Source organism: Pteropus medius, unplaced genomic scaffold (assembly GCF_902729225.1).
Source record: "Pteropus medius unplaced genomic scaffold, Ma_sr-lr_union100, whole genome shotgun sequence".
Lineage (NCBI taxonomy): Eukaryota > Metazoa > Chordata > Mammalia > Chiroptera > Pteropodidae > Pteropus > Pteropus medius.
The window spans coordinates 463,276-482,780 of NW_024344197.1; the positions used below are offsets into that span (position 1 = coordinate 463,276).

At 40.2% G+C, this 19,505-nt stretch overlaps 1 protein-coding gene across 1 annotated transcript in view; it reads right to left on the bottom strand.

The window, feature by feature from the left end:
* Nucleotides 1-19,505, bottom strand: part of LOC120607121 (rho GTPase-activating protein 20-like) — a 97,991-nt gene that overhangs the window by 58,367 nt on the left and 20,119 nt on the right. Inside the window, 1 exon segment of the mRNA XM_039868718.1 lies at nt 5,825-5,907. Within this exon segment, the coding sequence (XP_039724652.1) occupies nt 5,825-5,907 (83 nt within the window).

Genomic DNA, 19,505 nt, shown 5'->3' on the forward strand with positions numbered 1-19,505 from the left:
AAAAAGACTAGGGGTAGATCGATATGCATTGACCTATATGTACTTTGGAATGATAGCTAAGTAAAAATATTTCAATTTGCAATTATATATATGTTTCCATTTGTGGGAAAATACCTATTACATATTTGCTTTGTGCAATTATGAAATTTTTCTGTAATAATATACCAGAATCATTCATGGTTACATCTGCTGAGTAAAGAAGAACCATATAATAAATACGTGCTTTAAGATATTAAAAAAAAAAGACACCAATAAGTAGGTTGAAATCTCTTAAAGAAAAAAAATCATTAGAGGCTTTGAAATAAAATTTTAAGGACATTTCTGGTTTGATAAAATTATTTTGAATTAAGTCATTTGGGAAATCAAAGAGAAAATCATTTTTTATGAATGCTCAATAGAAAGAAATATTAAAATAATATTTTAATCCAGTATGTGGTTTTTCTATATTGAGATGGCTAAACTATTTGATAAAGTTTAACTTTTATTTTTAAATCCCAAATCATAGTCCAAATTTACAAATAATTTGCTCTGTTACTTATATATTAATGATTGTCTACAGTGCATTAAGCACTATTGAAGGCACTGGGTATATAACACCACATCATGACATGAAATACTTTTAAAAGAAGTAAATATCATCTGTTAGCTTGCAATAAAATATTCTCATTCATCTCTTTTTAATAAAAGTACTTCCAAATTTAGATAACTGAGCTTTCTAGATAACCTGGTTATTTATTGTACTGTACCATAAATGTCTGTATCCTGGTATGTTAGCAGTATCTGACATTTAATAGGCGTTATCATTATTTGTTGACTGAATGTACTACAAACGTGCTACTTAGTACTTAATCATATTATTATCTTTTATGGTCTCTGCTTATGTTGTATCCATATGCCATGTTTTCCCAAGTGGATGGCAAGCTCCTACTGAGCACTTTAATTACACTGTGTAACAAGGCAGGATCCATGTCTTATTTCTGACCCCGTTACTAGAACTACGCCTTGCACAGAGGACTCAGATATTTGCAGAATGAAGAGCTAAACAAACAAAATGATGTCATTAGTTTCTTCTCCATTTACAAAAGTAAAGTGGAAAAAAACACTCAATTTATCACTCAGAATCCAAAACCAAACCGTAAAGGCACTTCACTCTGAATCTGTGTTGTTAATAACACCGGAGTAGGGCACAGGTGGGAAGGGAGGGTCTCTCTTTTGGTGGGTGATTATCACAGGTCCAGTGGAGCACAGGGTAAAGCAGGTAACCAAGTTACTTGAGGGGAGGCTGACCCATTTGATTAGTTGCTCCTCCCGTTCTATACCTAACTTTATGATTGTAGCACCTTTACATCCATGCCACTCCATTTCTAGAATTATTTTCCATTATTGCTCCTAAATAAAATAAAAGAGGAGGAGAGGAGAATTCCAGAAAGATGAATATTTGACCTCATGCAACTTAGTTCATAGGGGCGGAGCTTTGTTCAAGGGATCAAAGTGTTTCGAAAAGTGAGAAAAAGCTAAAAGCTATTAAAAATGACCTGAGCCAACTGTTTCTCTTGCCCTGGTTAACGGATTCTAACTTAGACTCTCTCCTCTCAAAGACTCGGTTTTGTGCACATGTACAAAACCATGTGCAAAGATGCCCAGAGTGGTTTTAGAATTCTAACCCCTGATACAAGGGCAAATCTTTCAGTTTTGCTCCTTACAAAATACTCAACAAATGTTTGCTGAACTGAAATCCAACTAAAGATAAACAAGAAGCATTAAGGCACTCACATTGTAAGTGTGATATAAGATTTTTGTTAAATACAATTTTTAAAAGTATATCAATCTTTATGCTGCCCTGTCACATGATGTCTAACTTTCTCATGTTGAAATTATCAAGCAATCAATCACATTGATCATAAATTAATGCTAACTAACAAATGTCTTAGTTTCTATTTTGTTCAAAGTCTTTTAAAATGTTAGTAATAATTGAACTACTTATAAATAACTGCTGGTGCATGTTAAAGCATGAAACCCACATATTAAAACCTAGACAAAATAAACTCAACTAAAACCAAACCACATTTTGAGTCATTTTAACATAGCTAAAATGACATCATTGCCTTAACAAAGCAGAAAGCACGCACTGCATCTACGGTGGTAGAGCTGAGTACACACACATGTGGCCTAATTTAATTTCAGACTGTGAAAATTTTAGTGCGCTGCTGTAAGGTGTTTTTTATGACCACCATTCAGCACAAGTGCTTAAAGCAATATTCCGTGTCATAGAAGCTCTTCTGGAAAGAGGAGTTAGTGGAAAAGTACTCTACCATTGCCATCATTCTCAATATAATTATAGTGGAGATACATTCCAATGTCCAAAGACACAGCAGTGCAGTCTTCTCTGGTCACCTGAGCCGGGAGTTCCAGGTGTGTACTTTGTATAGGTTGTGTGTGCTCTCTTATTGAGGTTGAGCCTTAGCTGCTGTTTTAACGTCAATGGGAGGGATTGGCCCTCAGGCTTATTGCCTGTGAAGACCGGGCATCTCCATAAGGTTATTCAGAACATGGCTTCCGCCAGAGCAAGTGCTCAGAGATACAGAAAGAGTGTGAAGAACAGTCGAGACAGAAGCTTGGTCTTTTATGACTTAATCTTGGAAGTGATACCCATCATTTTTGTCATATCCTATTGGTTACACAGATCAATCCTGATCAATACGGGAAGGGATTAGACAAAGGCGTGAATACTAGGAGGTGGGATTCACTGAGGCCATTGTTGAGGCTGGCTATCAAAATGACATTATGACAATAAACAGGCCAAAAACCCCACATAAGCAAATGCTCGACCTCTGCCCTGAGAGGGGATAAAAAGGATACTTATTTCTCAGCAGTGTGACAGACACACTCTTGGAGGTGTTTTAAGAGTAGCAGTAAAAGGGTTTGCAATGACTGTTCATACTGTTTCCCATTCTCCTTATGACTGAGTTTGGGTTAGCATAAAGAAACAAAATTGAAGAGTTGGGGCTGGTGGAGGAAGTAAAGGATTCATTTTATATGATGGAAGTATTAGATTCATATTTTACAGAGGAAAACAATGAACTCAGAGATTAGGTAATTTATCTAATGCCATGCAGAAAACCAGGATGGAGACCCAGCACTTGAACAGTCAAAGCCCAAGCATTTCTGCAACATCACAATGCATCCCTGGCATTGTCTTTCTCTCTTCTCAGCAGCAGTAAGCAGAGATTTAAAAGAGAATATATTTTAAGTACCTAGTACAAAGTCTTGAAAACAGCAGGGACACAGTAAACTAATTTGGAGGTGAGGATGGAGATAGGTGAATAGCAACTTAAAAGTGCTAACAGAATGTAATTTTAAACAAAAGTGGGTACATTTTTGTGTAATTTCTATAAGGTGGGCTGAATACCATATCAAAACAAGTGAATTTCTCCCTAAGTTATTAATGAAGAAATATCACAAGAATGCCAACATACGTGGTATTTCCAGGCCACATAAATGAGTTCTTGTGGTATTTTGCTACATGAAATAACTTCCTAACAATAACTCAGAGTCGTTTTGTTAAAAAGAATCTCCCTTTTTCCCAACCCAGAGTTTACAAATAATACCAAGGAAAAGGAAATTATCCTGTTGGCTACTTAAAGGAAGGCAGGAAAGTCAGAAACTACTGTGCTAACTTATTAAGTTCCTATTTTGGTTTGGAAATGGAGTCCCTTGTTCATTTACTATTCATCCAACAAATAATAACTGAACACCAGGTATGTACCAGGCGTTACTTTATTAATAAATGGCAAGGACATTACAGGGAACATGACATAGTGATGCCAATGCAGTGGGATGAGTGCTATGATTATGATGAAAAGATACACAAGGTCCTACAGGAGCATAGATGCTATTTATGAAGGTTTAGAGGATTTCTCAAAGGAAATAACTTTTGAGCCAATGTTACAGAGTATAGTGTGTTTAGAAAACTGCAAGCAATTCAGAATGATTAGAATTCAGAGTATTTGTAGGGAATGTAGTGAAGTCTTTTGATTTGATTTTGACAAATCATAATTATGTAGCTACAGAACTAGAAGTAAAAGGATTTTAACAGATCATAAGTTCAACACCTCGTTTTACTTTTAAGAAAACTAAACCTTCTAATATAGTACACAGAGTCTAACCATGAAGACAATTACTACATGAGGTCAGATTGTCCTTAAACGCAGAAATGAACACCATCGTGTTTGAGAGTTAAAGCCGCTGAGTGCAGCCATGTTGAAAAACCACTAACCTTAGCATGAAAGATGTCACCTGCTATACCAAAAAATATAATCATTACTTAGAGAAATCACCTCCAGCTGATCGGATAGTGTCTACATACCCAAAAAAATAATGCGAAATCTCTAAACTGACTCTCCTTATATAATCTATGGGTCGATCAAAGAACACTGGAGATAAAACTGTGTTTAACACATAAACACAGTTAATTCACCAGTTAACTTTCCCCCTCTTTTAAACCTAGCTCTTATTCATTAAATTCAGTAAAAATTGAAGTACAACACAGCTGTTAAATTAAAGGATTCTTTTAAATCCCTTGCCTCCTCTCTTTACCTCCCCTAAAAAATACATCCTCCTGAGTTTTCTAGGTAATCAAGGTCAAACTGTGAAGATATAATATTCTCTTTTATCCACACTTAATGCAAAAATACACTAATTCAAATAATTCAAAGGTTATTTATATATGGCAATGAAATGTATTACTGTATTATTTACTTGGCAGAATATCTTTCTAATTAAAATTTGATTAGGCTTCTATTAAAAGTCATTTACATCTCCTGATCAACCCAATGACTAAAGCACGTGTCTTTGGGGTAGGGTAGTGGGGCTGCCAGAGTCTGAGAACTTGCTGAGTACTAAGAATGACCTAAGTACTAAGTATTTTGAAAGTTTCATTAACTGTAATTTAGTTATATAATATATTTTGGCATTAAAATAATGCCATGCCTTCATATAGATTTTATGTTAAATCAGCACACAGAAATATCAGATATATCCTCACTTTAAATAAAGGTGATAAGGATTTCTCTTTACATAAAAGGATTCACAGATTAGGGGGAAATCATCACGAGATTCCTCTGAACATAAACTCCTCTGAGTTGAAATGCCATTTGAAAATTAATAAATAAATTAATTATTGAATATCTATTTAATTTCTATACATTATGAAAGATTTCCTTAAAATGTCCATTGAAATAGTATTCAGCTTCAACAGGTGTAATGGTCATGTCAATAGATATTTAGCTTGTTTTTCCATTTCAAATTTCACTAATTAATTCACTAATTAATTTAACCAATAATGCCTAAAAGAAATCAACATTCCACTTTTTCATAATCTTAATCTGAGTATCTTTCTTCAAATCTAAAACGAGTAACAACTTGCCTGTACCCATGCACAGGTATCACCTTATGATAAAAAATAGGCAAACGTTTGTGTATAATCATTTGTGGTGGTTAAAACAATTTAAAAACAATTTTAGTATTATGATTTCTAATTCTTTCTATAAATTTTAACAGTATGTAGAATTTACATTTTTGTGTACTACCTGGTGTGAGAGCCAATTCTGAATCAGTTTTAAAACAATAGACCATACTTACCAGCTCTAAAAGGCTTTATGATTCGCAAAAAGAATAGGCTTTATTAAATAACCTCAGGACAGAAGTCATATTTCCTACTATTAAACAGAGGGATCTGGTGCTGATAAAAAACAAACAAACAAACAACCCACATATAAAAAAAGGTAGCACATACAAAATGTGTAGTATAACGCTTTTCACTTACCTGTTACTAGGCTGTTTTTGTAGGGCTCTATTCAGGGTTAGAGATGGAGCACTCCTCCTCCTTTCAGATAGTGTTTTTATTTTCTGTTGGGGAAAAAAAATCAAAATGAAGACCACATAGCTTATAAAGAAAGTAAATGCCAATTTTCAATCCAATTCAGTAATTTTTCGCCTATCTCTGCCTATGAAAGAATTTGCAATCTCATTATGGAGATAAAATAATAACATCTAACAAGAATACTAAGTGTCAAAAAGTGATATAGACAGAAAATAAGCAGGTTAAAGACTGACCACAGTATTTGAGAAGAGCAATATCACAATTATTATCATCTTTGCAGCTAACATAAATATTGCATATTATGTGTCAGGCCCTGGGCTAAAGACAGAACTGTGTGATCTCATTTATACTCCAAAATGCATCAAAGTCAGTTCCATTATCTCAGGGTAAGCCCCGAACTGGGCTTCAAGAAAAGACAGCATTTGAAGAGAACAAGTAAAGGGACAAAAAAGTTAAAGCAAAGGATGGAGACTAGACTCTAACACATTTAATAGATTTGTAAATTAAATTATTTATACTTTTGTGAATCACTCCTTCAAATAAATATCTTTGCTATAATTATTAAAAAAAACAACTTTTTTTTCTTTTGTAAGTGGTACATAAACATAGAATTGACTAGATATTTCTGGTACTCTGTATCAGAAGACTTCAAATTTGTGGTAAAGGCGGTAAAACAACGAAGTTCTGAATTTAAGACATGTTTTTACTTTTGGCTCACTTTCGTCTTTCTGTGAGACATCTACTTTGAAATAAATAATAAACGAGAGCATCACTGTAATGCAGCAGACTGGGCACATGGCTAGTAGACATTCGACCTACATGCCGGACCCTGGTTCTACTACTTGACCCTTCAGAATCGTCTCCATAAAACTGATACCCATGACAGGCTATAGCAACTGAGAGAATGTCTAAGAGTCATGGCTGAACCTCTCCCCTGTTCTAACTCTATCTCTAAGCACAGAGAAGCCCATGGTCAGCAGTTCCAATCTTGACAAGACTAGCTGTAAGGGGGTGAAGCCAAGGTGACTCTCTGAATGACCTCCCGAAGATTAAAAAACTCTTTCGGATACAATTTCCATGGGAAATAACAGTTACCAGGCCCATGACTGTTCAAAGCTGCTTCGCTGCAACGACTGACGCACCATTAACAGCTGCCACACTGCCACGAATAAACGGACCAACTGACGGTTCAACACTACGTTGCCACGACAACGGCCAAACATCATCATAAAGAAACAGTGCATGAAGCCTTGATCCCAAGAACGAGCCAAAGCCCCTTGCCCCAGAAAAAACCATGAAGGTTCCTACTCCATGTTTACCGAAACCACGTCTTCGTTTCTACTATCCTATTTTAGCCACCTCTCCACCGCTAAGGGAGGAGACGTTGATCCGTGAGCCGCGCCCCCACTTCTCTGTTCTCTGGGTATAGAATAAAAACGTGATGTTAACGCTCACGTTCGGTTTCTGATTGGCTTCCCAACACACCCAACAGAAAAAGAACCCCATCTTGAATACTAAAAGAGGGGTCTTTCGCCCACTGGTAACAAAATGACATAACGGTCCCACCTACTACAGAGAATCGTACTAAGATTATGTGAGAGTCCACTGACATGAAAAGCATAATGACACTGTAAAATACAGAGTAATGCTTTAGAGTTGCATAAATACTGGACATAAATCAACATGCAGATAACAGAACTCCCCTTACATATGATTCTTCTATTTATTCCTAATTCTCCCATCTAGAATCAATCTGCGATTTAATTAAAACAAATTGCCCTGACAACAAGGAAAACGGTAAAAGAACGAAAGTTCTGAATTTAAATGTTTTTAATTTTGGCTACCGTTCGTCATTCTGTGAGACATCTACTTTGAATTAAATAATAAACGAGAGTATCGATGTAATGTAGAAGAATGGGCACGTGGCCAGTACCCATACGACCTACATGTCGGAACCTCGTTCTACTGCTTAACCGCTAAGAATCCTCTCTGTAAAACTGTTACCCATGACAGGCTATTACAAGTGTGAGAATGTCTAAGAGACCTGGCTCAGCCTCTCCCCAGTTCTAACTCTATCTCTGAGCACAGGGAGGCCCATGGTCAGCACTTCAGAAATTGACAAGACTCGCTGAACCCGGGTGAAGCCTAGGTGACAGTCTGAATGACCTCCCGAAGATCGAAAAACTCTTTCGAATACAATTTCCGTGGGAAATGACACTTACCAGGCCCATGACTGTTGACTGCTGCCTCGCTGCCACGATGATCCACCATTAACTGCTGCCACACTGCCACGACCAAACCGACCAACTGACGGTTTAACACTGCATTGCCACGACAACGGCCAAACATCATCATAAAGAGACAGTGCATGCAGCCCCGATCCCAAGAACGAGCCAACGCCCCTTTCCCCAGAAAAACCATAAAGGTTCCTACTCCATATTTACCGAAACCTCGCCTTCATTTCTACTATCCTATTTTAGCCAACTCTCCACCGCTAAGGGAGGTGACGTTGTTCAGTGAGCCGTGCTCCCACTTCTCTATTCTCTGGGTATAGAATAAAAACATGTGATGTTAACGCTCACTTTCGGTTTTTGATTGGCTTCCCAACACACCCGACAGAAAAGGAACCCAATCTTGAGTACTAAAAGTGGTGTCTTTTGCCCACTGGTAACAAAATGACCTAACGGTCTCACCTACTACAGAGAATCGAATTAAGATTATGTATGTGAGAGTCCAGTGAAATGAAAAGTCTAATGACACTGTACTGTACAGAGTAATGTTTTAGAGTTGCATAAAAACTGTACATAAATAAACCTGCAGATAACAGAACTCCCCTTATATATGATTCTTCTATTTAATCCTAATTCTCCCATGTAGAATCAATCTGCTATTAAAAGAAGGCCATGACAACACAGAATAAAATAAAAGAACGAAAGTTCTGAATTTAAGACATGTTTTTAATTTTGGCTATATTTCGTCTTTCTGTGAGACATCTACTTTGAATTAAATAATAAACGAGAGCATCAGTGTAATTTAGAAGAAACGGGACATGGCTAGTAGACATTCGACCAACATGTCCGACCCTCATTCTACTACTTGAACGCTGAGAATCCTCTCCGTAAGAAAGTTACCCATGACAGGCTATTGCAACTGTGAGAATGTCTAAGAGACCTGGCTGAGCCTCTCCACTGTTCTAACTCTATCTCTAAGCACAGGGAGGCCCATGGTCAGCACTTCAGAATTTGACAAGACTAGCTGAACCCGGGTGAAGCCTAGGTGACTGTCTGAATGACCTCCCGAAGATCGAAAAACTCTTTCGAATACAATTTCTGTGGGAAATGACACTTACCAGGCCCATGACTGTTGACTGCTGCCTCTCGGCCACGACTGATCCACCATTAACTGCTGCCACACTTCCACGACCAAACCGACCAAACCGACCAACTGACGGTTTAACACTGCGTTGCCACGACAACGGCCAAACATCATCTTAAAGGAACAGCGCATGCAGCCCCGATCCCAAGAACGAGCCAAAGCCCCTTGCCCCAGAAAAAACCATGAAGGTTCCTACTCCATGTTTACCGAAACCACGTCTTCGTTTCTACTATCCTATTTTAGCCACCTCTCCACCGCTAAGGGAGGAGAAGTTGATCCGTGAGCCGCGCCCCCACTACTCTGTTCTCTGGATATAGAATAAAAACGTGATGTTAACGCTCACGTTCGGTTTCTGATTGGCTTCCCAACACACCCAACAGAAAAAGAACCCCATCTTGAATACTAAAAGAGGGGTCTTTCGCCCACTGGTAACAAAATGACATAACGGTCCCACCAGAGAATCGTACTAAGATTATGTGAGAGTCCACTGACATGAAAAGCATAATGACACTGTAAAATACAGAGTAATGCTTTAGAGTTGCATAAATACTGGACATAAATCAACATGCAGATAACAGAACTCCCCTTACATATGATTCTTCTATTTATTCCTAATTCTCCCATCTAGAATCAATCTGCGATTTAATTAAAACAAATTGCCCTGACAACAAGGAAAACGGTAAAAGAACGAAAGTTCTGAATTTGAATGTTTTTAATTTTGGCTACCGTTCGTCATTCTGTGAGACATCTACTTTGAATTAAATAATAAACGAGAGTATCGATGTAATGTAGAAGAATGGGCACGTGGCCAGTACCCATACGACCTACATGTCGGAACCTCGTTCTACTACTTAACCGCTAAGAATCCTCTCTGTAAAACTGTTACCCATGACAGGCTATTACAAGTGTGAGAATGTCTAAGAGACCTGGCTCAGCCTCTCCCCAGTTCTAACTCTATCTCTGAGCACAGGGAGGCCCATGGTCAGCACTTCAGAAATTGACAAGACTCGCTGAACCCGGGTGAAGCCTAGGTGACAGTCTGAATGACCTCCCGAAGATCGAAAAACTCTTTCGAATACAATTTCCGTGGGAAATGACACTTACCAGGCCCATGACTGTTGACTGCTGCCTCGCTGCCACGATGATCCACCATTAACTGCTGCCACACTGCCACGACCAAACCGACCAACTGACGGTTTAACACTGCATTGCCACGACAACGGCCAAACATCATCATAAAGAGACAGTGCATGCAGCCCCGATCCCAAGAACGAGCCAACGCCCCTTTCCCCAGAAAAACCATAAAGGTTCCTACTCCATATTTACCGAAACCTCGCCTTCATTTCTACTATCCTATTTTAGCCAACTCTCCACCGCTAAGGGAGGTGACGTTGTTCAGTGAGCCGTGCTCCCACTTCTCTATTCTCTGGGTATAGAATAAAAACATGTGATGTTAACGCTCACTTTCGGTTTTTGATTGGCTTCCCAACACACCCGACAGAAAAGGAACCCAATCTTGAGTACTAAAAGTGGTGTCTTTTGCCCACTGGTAACAAAATGACCTAACGGTCTCACCTACTACAGAGAATCGAATTAAGATTATGTATGTGAGAGTCCAGTGAAATGAAAAGTCTAATGACACTGTACTGTACAGAGTAATGTTTTAGAGTTGCATAAAAACTGTACATAAATAAACCTGCAGATAACAGAACTCCCCTTATATATGATTCTTCTATTTAATCCTAATTCTCCCATGTAGAATCAATCTGCTATTAAAAAGAAAGGCCGTGACAACACAGAATAAAATAAAAGAACGAAAGTTCTGAATTTAAAGACATGTTTTAATTTTGGCTATATTTCGTCTTTCTGTGAGACATCTACTTTGAATTAAATAATAAACGAGAGCATCAGTGTAATTTAGAAGAAACGGGACATAGCTAGTAGACATTAGACCAACATGTCCACCCTCATTCTACTACTTGACTTAAATCTGAATCCTCTCATGAAAGTTACCCATGACAGGCTATTGCAACTGTGAGAATGTCTAAGAGACCTGGCTGAGCCTCTCCACTACCCAATTTATCTCTAAGCACAGGAGGCCCAGTCAGCACTTCAGAATTTGACAAGACTAGCTGAACCCGGGTGAAGCCTAGGTGACTGTCTGAATGACCTCCCGAAGATCGAAAAACTCTTTCGAATACAATTTCCGTGGGAAATGACACTTACCAGGCCCATGACTGTTGACTGCTGCCTCTCGGCCACGACTGATCCACCATTAACTGCTGCCACACTTCCACGACCAAACCGACCAAACCGACCAACTGACGGTTTAACACTGCGTTGCCACGACAACGGCCAAACATCATCTTAAAGGAACAGCGCATGCAGCCCCGATCCCAAGAACGAGCCAAAGCCCCTTGCCCCAGAAAAAACCATGAAGGTTCCTACTCCATGTTTACCGAAACCACGTCTTCGTTTCTACTATCCTATTTTAGCCACCTCTCCACCGCTAAGGGAGGAGAAGTTGATCCGTGAGCCGCGCCCCCACTTCTCTGTTCTCTGGGTATAGAATAAAAACGTGATGTTAACGCTCACGTTCGGTTTCTGATTGGCTTCCCAACACACCCAACAGAAAAAGAACCCCATCTTGAATACTAAAAGAGGGGTCTTTCGCCCACTGGTAACAAAATGACATAACGGTCCCACCTACTACAGAGAATCATACTAAGATTATGTGAGAGTCCACTGACATGAAAAGCATAATGACACTGTAAAATACAGAGTAATGCTTTAGAGTTGCATAAATACTGGACATAAATCAACATGCAGATAACAGAACTCCCCTTACATATGATTCTTCTATTTATTCCTAATTCTCCCATCTAGAATCAATCTGCGATTTAATTAAAACAAATTGCCCTGACAACAAGGAAAACGGTAAAAGAACGAAAGTTCTGAATTTGAATGTTTTTAATTTTGGCTACCGTTCGTCATTCTGTGAGACATCTACTTTGAATTAAATAATAAACGAGAGTATCGATGTAATGTAGAAGAATGGGCACGTGGCCAGTACCCATACGACCTACATGTCGGAACCTCGTTCTACTACTTAACCGCTAAGAATCCTCTCTGTAAAACTGTTACCCATGACAGGCTATTACAAGTGTGAGAATGTCTAAGAGACCTGGCTCAGCCTCTCCCCAGTTCTAACTCTATCTCTGAGCACAGGGAGGCCCATGGTCAGCACTTCAGAAATTGACAAGACTCGCTGAACCCGGGTGAAGCCTAGGTGACAGTCTGAATGACCTCCCGAAGATCGAAAAACTCTTTCGAATACAATTTCCGTGGGAAATGACACTTACCAGGCCCATGACTGTTGACTGCTGCCTCGCTGCCACGATGATCCACCATTAACTGCTGCCACACTGCCACGACCAAACCGACCAACTGACGGTTTAACACTGCATTGCCACGACAACGGCCAAACATCATCATAAAGAGACAGTGCATGCAGCCCCGATCCCAAGAACGAGCCAACGCCCCTTTCCCCAGAAAAACCATAAAGGTTCCTACTCCATATTTACCGAAACCTCGCCTTCATTTCTACTATCCTATTTTAGCCAACTCTCCACCGCTAAGGGAGGTGACGTTGTTCAGTGAGCCGTGCTCCCACTTCTCTATTCTCTGGGTATAGAATAAAAACATGTGATGTTAACGCTCACTTTCGGTTTTTGATTGGCTTCCCAACACACCCGACAGAAAAGGAACCCAATCTTGAGTACTAAAAGTGGTGTCTTTTGCCCACTGGTAACAAAATGACCTAACGGTCTCACCTACTACAGAGAATCGAATTAAGATTATGTATGTGAGAGTCCAGTGAAATGAAAAGTCTAATGACACTGTACTGTACAGAGTAATGTTTTAGAGTTGCATAAAAACTGTACATAAATAAACCTGCAGATAACAGAACTCCCCTTATATATGATTCTTCTATTTAATCCTAATTCTCCCATGTAGAATCAATCTGCTATTAAAAGAAAGGCCGTGACAACACAGAATAAAATAAAAGAACGAAAGTTCTGAATTTAAGACATGTTTTTAATTTTGGCTATATTTCGTCTTTCTGTGAGACATCTACTTTGAATTAAATAATAAACGAGAGCATCAGTGTAATTTAGAAGAAACGGGACATGGCTAGTAGACATTCGACCAACATGTCCGACCCTCATTCTACTACTTGAACGCTGAGAATCCTCTCCGTAAGAAAGTTACCCATGACAGGCTATTGCAACTGTGAGAATGTCTAAGAGACCTGGCTGAGCCTCTCCACTGTTCTAACTCTATCTCTAAGCACAGGGAGGCCCATGGTCAGCACTTCAGAATTTGACAAGACTAGCTGAACCCGGGTGAAGCCTAGGTGACTGTCTGAATGACCTCCCGAAGATCGAAAAACTCTTTCGAATACAATTTCTGTGGGAAATGACACTTACCAGGCCCATGACTGTTGACTGCTGCCTCTCGGCCACGACTGATCCACCATTAACTGCTGCCACACTTCCACGACCAAACCGACCAAACCGACCAACTGACGGTTTAACACTGCGTTGCCACGACAACGGCCAAACATCATCTTAAAGGAACAGCGCATGCAGCCCCGATCCCAAGAACGAGCCAAAGCCCCTTGCCCCAGAAAAAACCATGAAGGTTCCTACTCCATGTTTACCGAAACCACGTCTTCGTTTCTACTATCCTATTTTAGCCACCTCTCCACCGCTAAGGGAGGAGAAGTTGATCCGTGAGCCGCGCCCCCACTTCTCTGTTCTCTGGGTATAGAATAAAAACGTGATGTTAACGCTCACGTTCGGTTTCTGATTGGCTTCCCAACACACCCAACAGAAAAAGAACCCCATCTTGAATACTAAAAGAGGGGTCTTTCGCCCACTGGTAACAAAATGACATAACGGTCCCACCTACTACAGAGAATCATACTAAGATTATGTGAGAGTCCACTGACATGAAAAGCATAATGACACTGTAAAATACAGAGTAATGCTTTAGAGTTGCATAAATACTGGACATAAATCAACATGCAGATAACAGAACTCCCCTTACATATGATTCTTCTATTTATTCCTAATTCTCCCATCTAGAATCAATCTGCGATTTAATTAAAACAAATTGCCCTGACAACAAGGAAAACGGTAAAAGAACGAAAGTTCTGAATTTGAATGTTTTTAATTTTGGCTACCGTTCGTCATTCTGTGAGACATCTACTTTGAATTAAATAATAAACGAGAGTATCGATGTAATGTAGAAGAATGGGCACGTGGCCAGTACCCATACGACCTACATGTCGGAACCTCGTTCTACTACTTAACCGCTAAGAATCCTCTCTGTAAAACTGTTACCCATGACAGGCTATTACAAGTGTGAGAATGTCTAAGAGACCTGGCTCAGCCTCTCCCCAGTTCTAACTCTATCTCTGAGCACAGGGAGGCCCATGGTCAGCACTTCAGAAATTGACAAGACTCGCTGAACCCGGGTGAAGCCTAGGTGACAGTCTGAATGACCTCCCGAAGATCGAAAAACTCTTTCGAATACAATTTCCGTGGGAAATGACACTTACCAGGCCCATGACTGTTGACTGCTGCCTCGCTGCCACGATGATCCACCATTAACTGCTGCCACACTGCCACGACCAAACCGACCAACTGACGGTTTAACACTGCATTGCCACGATAACGGCCAAACATCATCATAAAGAGACAGTGCATGCAGCCCCGATCCCAAGAACGAGCCAACGCCCCTTTCCCCAGAAAAACCATAAAGGTTCCTACTCCATATTTACCGAAACCTCGCCTTCATTTCTACTATCCTATTTTAGCCAACTCTCCACCGCTAAGGGAGGTGACGTTGTTCAGTGAGCCGTGCTCCCACTTCTCTATTCTCTGGGTATAGAATAAAAACATGTGATGTTAACGCTCACTTTCGGTTTTTGATTGGCTTCCCAACACACCCGACAGAAAAGGAACCCAATCTTGAGTACTAAAAGTGGTGTCTTTTGCCCACTGGTAACAAAATGACCTAACGGTCTCACCTACTACAGAGAATCGAATTAAGATTATGTATGTGAGAGTCCAGTGAAATGAAAAGTCTAATGACACTGTACTGTACAGAGTAATGTTTTAGAGTTGCATAAAAACTGTACATAAATAAACCTGCAGATAACAGAACTCCCCTTATATATGATTCTTCTATTTAATCCTAATTCTCCCATGTAGAATCAATCTGCTATTAAAAGAAAGGCCGTGACAACACAGAATAAAATAAAAGAACGAAAGTTCTGAATTTAAGACATGTTTTTAATTTTGGCTATATTTCGTCTTTCTGTGAGACATCTACTTTGAATTAAATAATAAACGAGAGCATCAGTGTAATTTAGAAGAAACGGGACATGGCTAGTAGACATTCGACCAACATGTCCGACCCTCATTCTACTACTTGAACGCTGAGAATCCTCTCCGTAAGAAAGTTACCCATGACAGGCTATTGCAACTGTGAGAATGTCTAAGAGACCTGGCTGAGCCTCTCCACTGTTCTAACTCTATCTCTAAGCACAGGGAGGCCCATGGTCAGCACTTCAGAATTTGACAAGACTAGCTGAACCCGGGTGAAGCCTAGGTGACTGTCTGAATGACCTCCCGAAGATCGAAAAACTCTTTCGAATACAATTTCTGTGGGAAATGACACTTACCAGGCCCATGACTGTTGACTGCTGCCTCTCGGCCACGACTGATCCACCATTAACTGCTGCCACACTTCCACGACCAAACCGACCAAACCGACCAACTGACGGTTTAACACTGCGTTGCCACGACAACGGCCAAACATCATCTTAAAGGAACAGCGCATGCAGCCCCGATCCCAAGAACGAGCCAAAGCCCCTTGCCCCAGAAAAAACCATGAAGGTTCCTACTCCATGTTTACCGAAACCACGTCTTCGTTTCTACTATCCTATTTTAGCCACCTCTCCACCGCTAAGGGAGGAGAAGTTGATCCGTGAGCCGCGCCCCCACTTCTCTGTTCTCTGGGTATAGAATAAAAACGTGATGTTAACGCTCACGTTCGGTTTCTGATTGGCTTCCCAACACACCCAACAGAAAAAGAACCCCATCTTGAATACTAAAAGAGGGGTCTTTCGCCCACTGGTAACAAAATGACATAACGGTCCCACCTACTACAGAGAATCATACTAAGATTATGTGAGAGTCCACTGACATGAAAAGCATAATGACACTGTAAAATACAGAGTAATGCTTTAGAGTTGCATAAATACTGGACATAAATCAACATGCAGATAACAGAACTCCCCTTACATATGATTCTTCTATTTATTCCTAATTCTCCCATCTAGAATCAACCTGAGATTTAATTAAAACAAAGACCGTGACACACAGAAATCAGTAAAATAATGAAAGTTCTGAATTTAAGACATGTTTTTAATTTTGGCTATCTTTCGTCTTTCTGTTAGACATCTACTTTCAATTAAATAATAAACGAGAGCATCAGTGTAATGTAGAAGAATGGGCACATAGCTAGTAGACATTCCACCTACATGCCGGACCCTGGTTCTTCTACTTAACCCCTAAGAATCCTCCCCTAAAACTGTTACCCATGACAGTCTACAGCAACCGTGAGAATGTCTAAGAGACCTGGCTGAACCTCTCCCCTGTTCTAACTCTATCTCTGAGCACAGGGAGGCCCATGGTCAGCACTTCAGAACTTGACAAGACTAGCTGAATCCAGGTGAAGCCAAGGTTACTGACTGTCTAAATGACCCCCGAAGATGAAAACCTCTTTCGAATACAATTTCCATGAGAAATGACACTTACCAGGCCCATGACTGTTGACTGCTGCCTCGCTGCCACGACCGATCCACCATTCACTGCTGCCACACTGCCACGACCAAACCGACCAACTGACGGTTCACCACTGCTGTGTCGCCACGGCAACGGCCAGACATGATCATAAAGAAACAGCCATGGCATGGAGCCCTGATCTCAAGAACGAGCCAATGTCCTTTTCCCCTGAAAAACCCATGAAGGTTCCTATTCCTTATTTACCTAGTCCTCGCCTTCTTTCTACTATTCTATTTTAGCCACCTCTCCACTGCTTAGGGATGAGAAATTGATCTGAGAGCTGTGCTCCACTTCTCTCTTCTCTTGGTATAGAATAAAAACATGTGATATTAACGCTCACTTTCGGTTTGTGACTGGCTTCCCAATAAATCTAATGAAAAAGAACCTTTTCTGGGGTACTAAAAAAGAGATTGTTCACCCATTGGTAACAAAATGACACAATGGTCCAACCTAATACAGAGAATCAAATTAAGATTATGTATGTGAAAGTCCTTTGACATGGAAAGCACTGTGATAGTGTAACATACAGAGTAATGCTTTAGAGTGCAGAGGTACTATGCATAAATAAAATCAGAGCGGAACTCCCCTTATATGTGATTCTTAGTTTCTCTACCTCCATCAAACCCATGCAGTGTTCTGGAGTTATAGCCATGGGCCTTCAAGTTGGCTGGACTTTCTTCTTTGGCAAAGTTACCAATTTCAAACTCTGGTCCTAATTCCCTTTCCGCAGCACCTTGGAGTAAGCAAGGTCAACGCTCTCTCCCTCAGAACCCTTCCAGGGCAGGGCTTCACTACATTTTTCATATCATAGACTGTACAAGGTGATATTATTTGTACATCCATGGCACACTATAATGAACAAAGGGGCTCTCTGGTTGTCCCAGTACCTATCCATCTTCCTGAAGGCTAAAGGTCTGAATGAATCAGACACACCTGCAATGGTTGCCTACAGCAACCTCTCATGCAGTGCGGAAGAGTATGGTGATCAAATCCCAAAACCATAATTGTTAAAAACAGAGTGTGTCACATGAGGATAAAAAACAGGCCCACATCTCTCCAGGTTCAGACAGAGTGTAACCTAGTAATGGCTACTGTTGAAGCTGAGGTTCAGGAGGGTGAACATAACAGTATAAGAGGAAATAACAGACACCCTCTGAGGTGTAAATCAGAATGCAGATAAACAGGGAAAGCAAAAGCCACAGAGCAGCTGGGTTTTTCAGATATTTGAAACGTGAGCTGATGTGGGTACATTCCATGATCAGAGTCCACATATTAGTGATCAGACATCCAAAAACAGCTTTTACCTTTCAGTTGTACCATATGACAGCTGTCTGACAAAATTAGGTCAAGGCTGCTCGGCACAGCACTGACATAAACAGTGCTGATATGGCTATTTCTGCTGTCAGTTGGATGTTTCTAATCTAAACTTGTCCTAGATAAAGAAAGTCAGATTGAAACAAAATTATAAAATAAACTGAGCGGTCTTGCCTACCAGCCTCATTATTGGTGGCTGAGAAAAGGCAGTTTCCTCTGCTCTCTTCCCAGACTTCCACATTGTGGCTAAGACTTCAGTGAGTAAAGAAAATCTAAACATCATCCCCATCCTAAGTTGCTTCAGAATACTGCAGTTGTCATTACCAAATTGATCATTCATCCTGCAGGCTTTCTGCACACATCAGGACCTGTAGAGTCCAGGTGATTCTAGAACACTGAAGATAGCCACATAAAGAAGAGCAATCTTTGCTCAATGAGAGTTTATTTTAGAGGTAGTCAGTCAGCTCAGGCTACTATAAAATAACACAGACTGGGGGGCTTGAACAACAGACACTTATATCTCACAGTTCTGGGGACTGGGAAGTACAAGGTCAAGCTGCCAGGAGGTTGGGTTCTTGGTGAGGGCCCTCTTCCTGGTTTGCAGACAGCTGCCTTCTTGCTATATCCTCACATGGGGGACAGAGAGGGAACAAGCTCTCTGGTAAGAGCACTCATACCATCACGGAGATTCTGCCTTCCTGACTTCATCTAATATAATTATCTCCCAAATGCCCCCACTGCCAAATACTATCATATTGGGGATTAGGGCTTCAACATAGGAGTGCAGGGGACACATTCAGTCCATGACAGAGGTTTTTGCCAAATGCTCTGGAGACATGAGGGGTATGACTCAAAAACTCTATCAAAGCACAATAATAAAATGTACTTATAATTCCTCAAAGCACTGTGTATATGAGTGTATGTATATATAGGTGTGTACATAGTTTATAACATTTTTCAGTGGCATTTTAAACTGAAATCTCATATATTTTCAGTTACAGATATCTTCTTGGAAG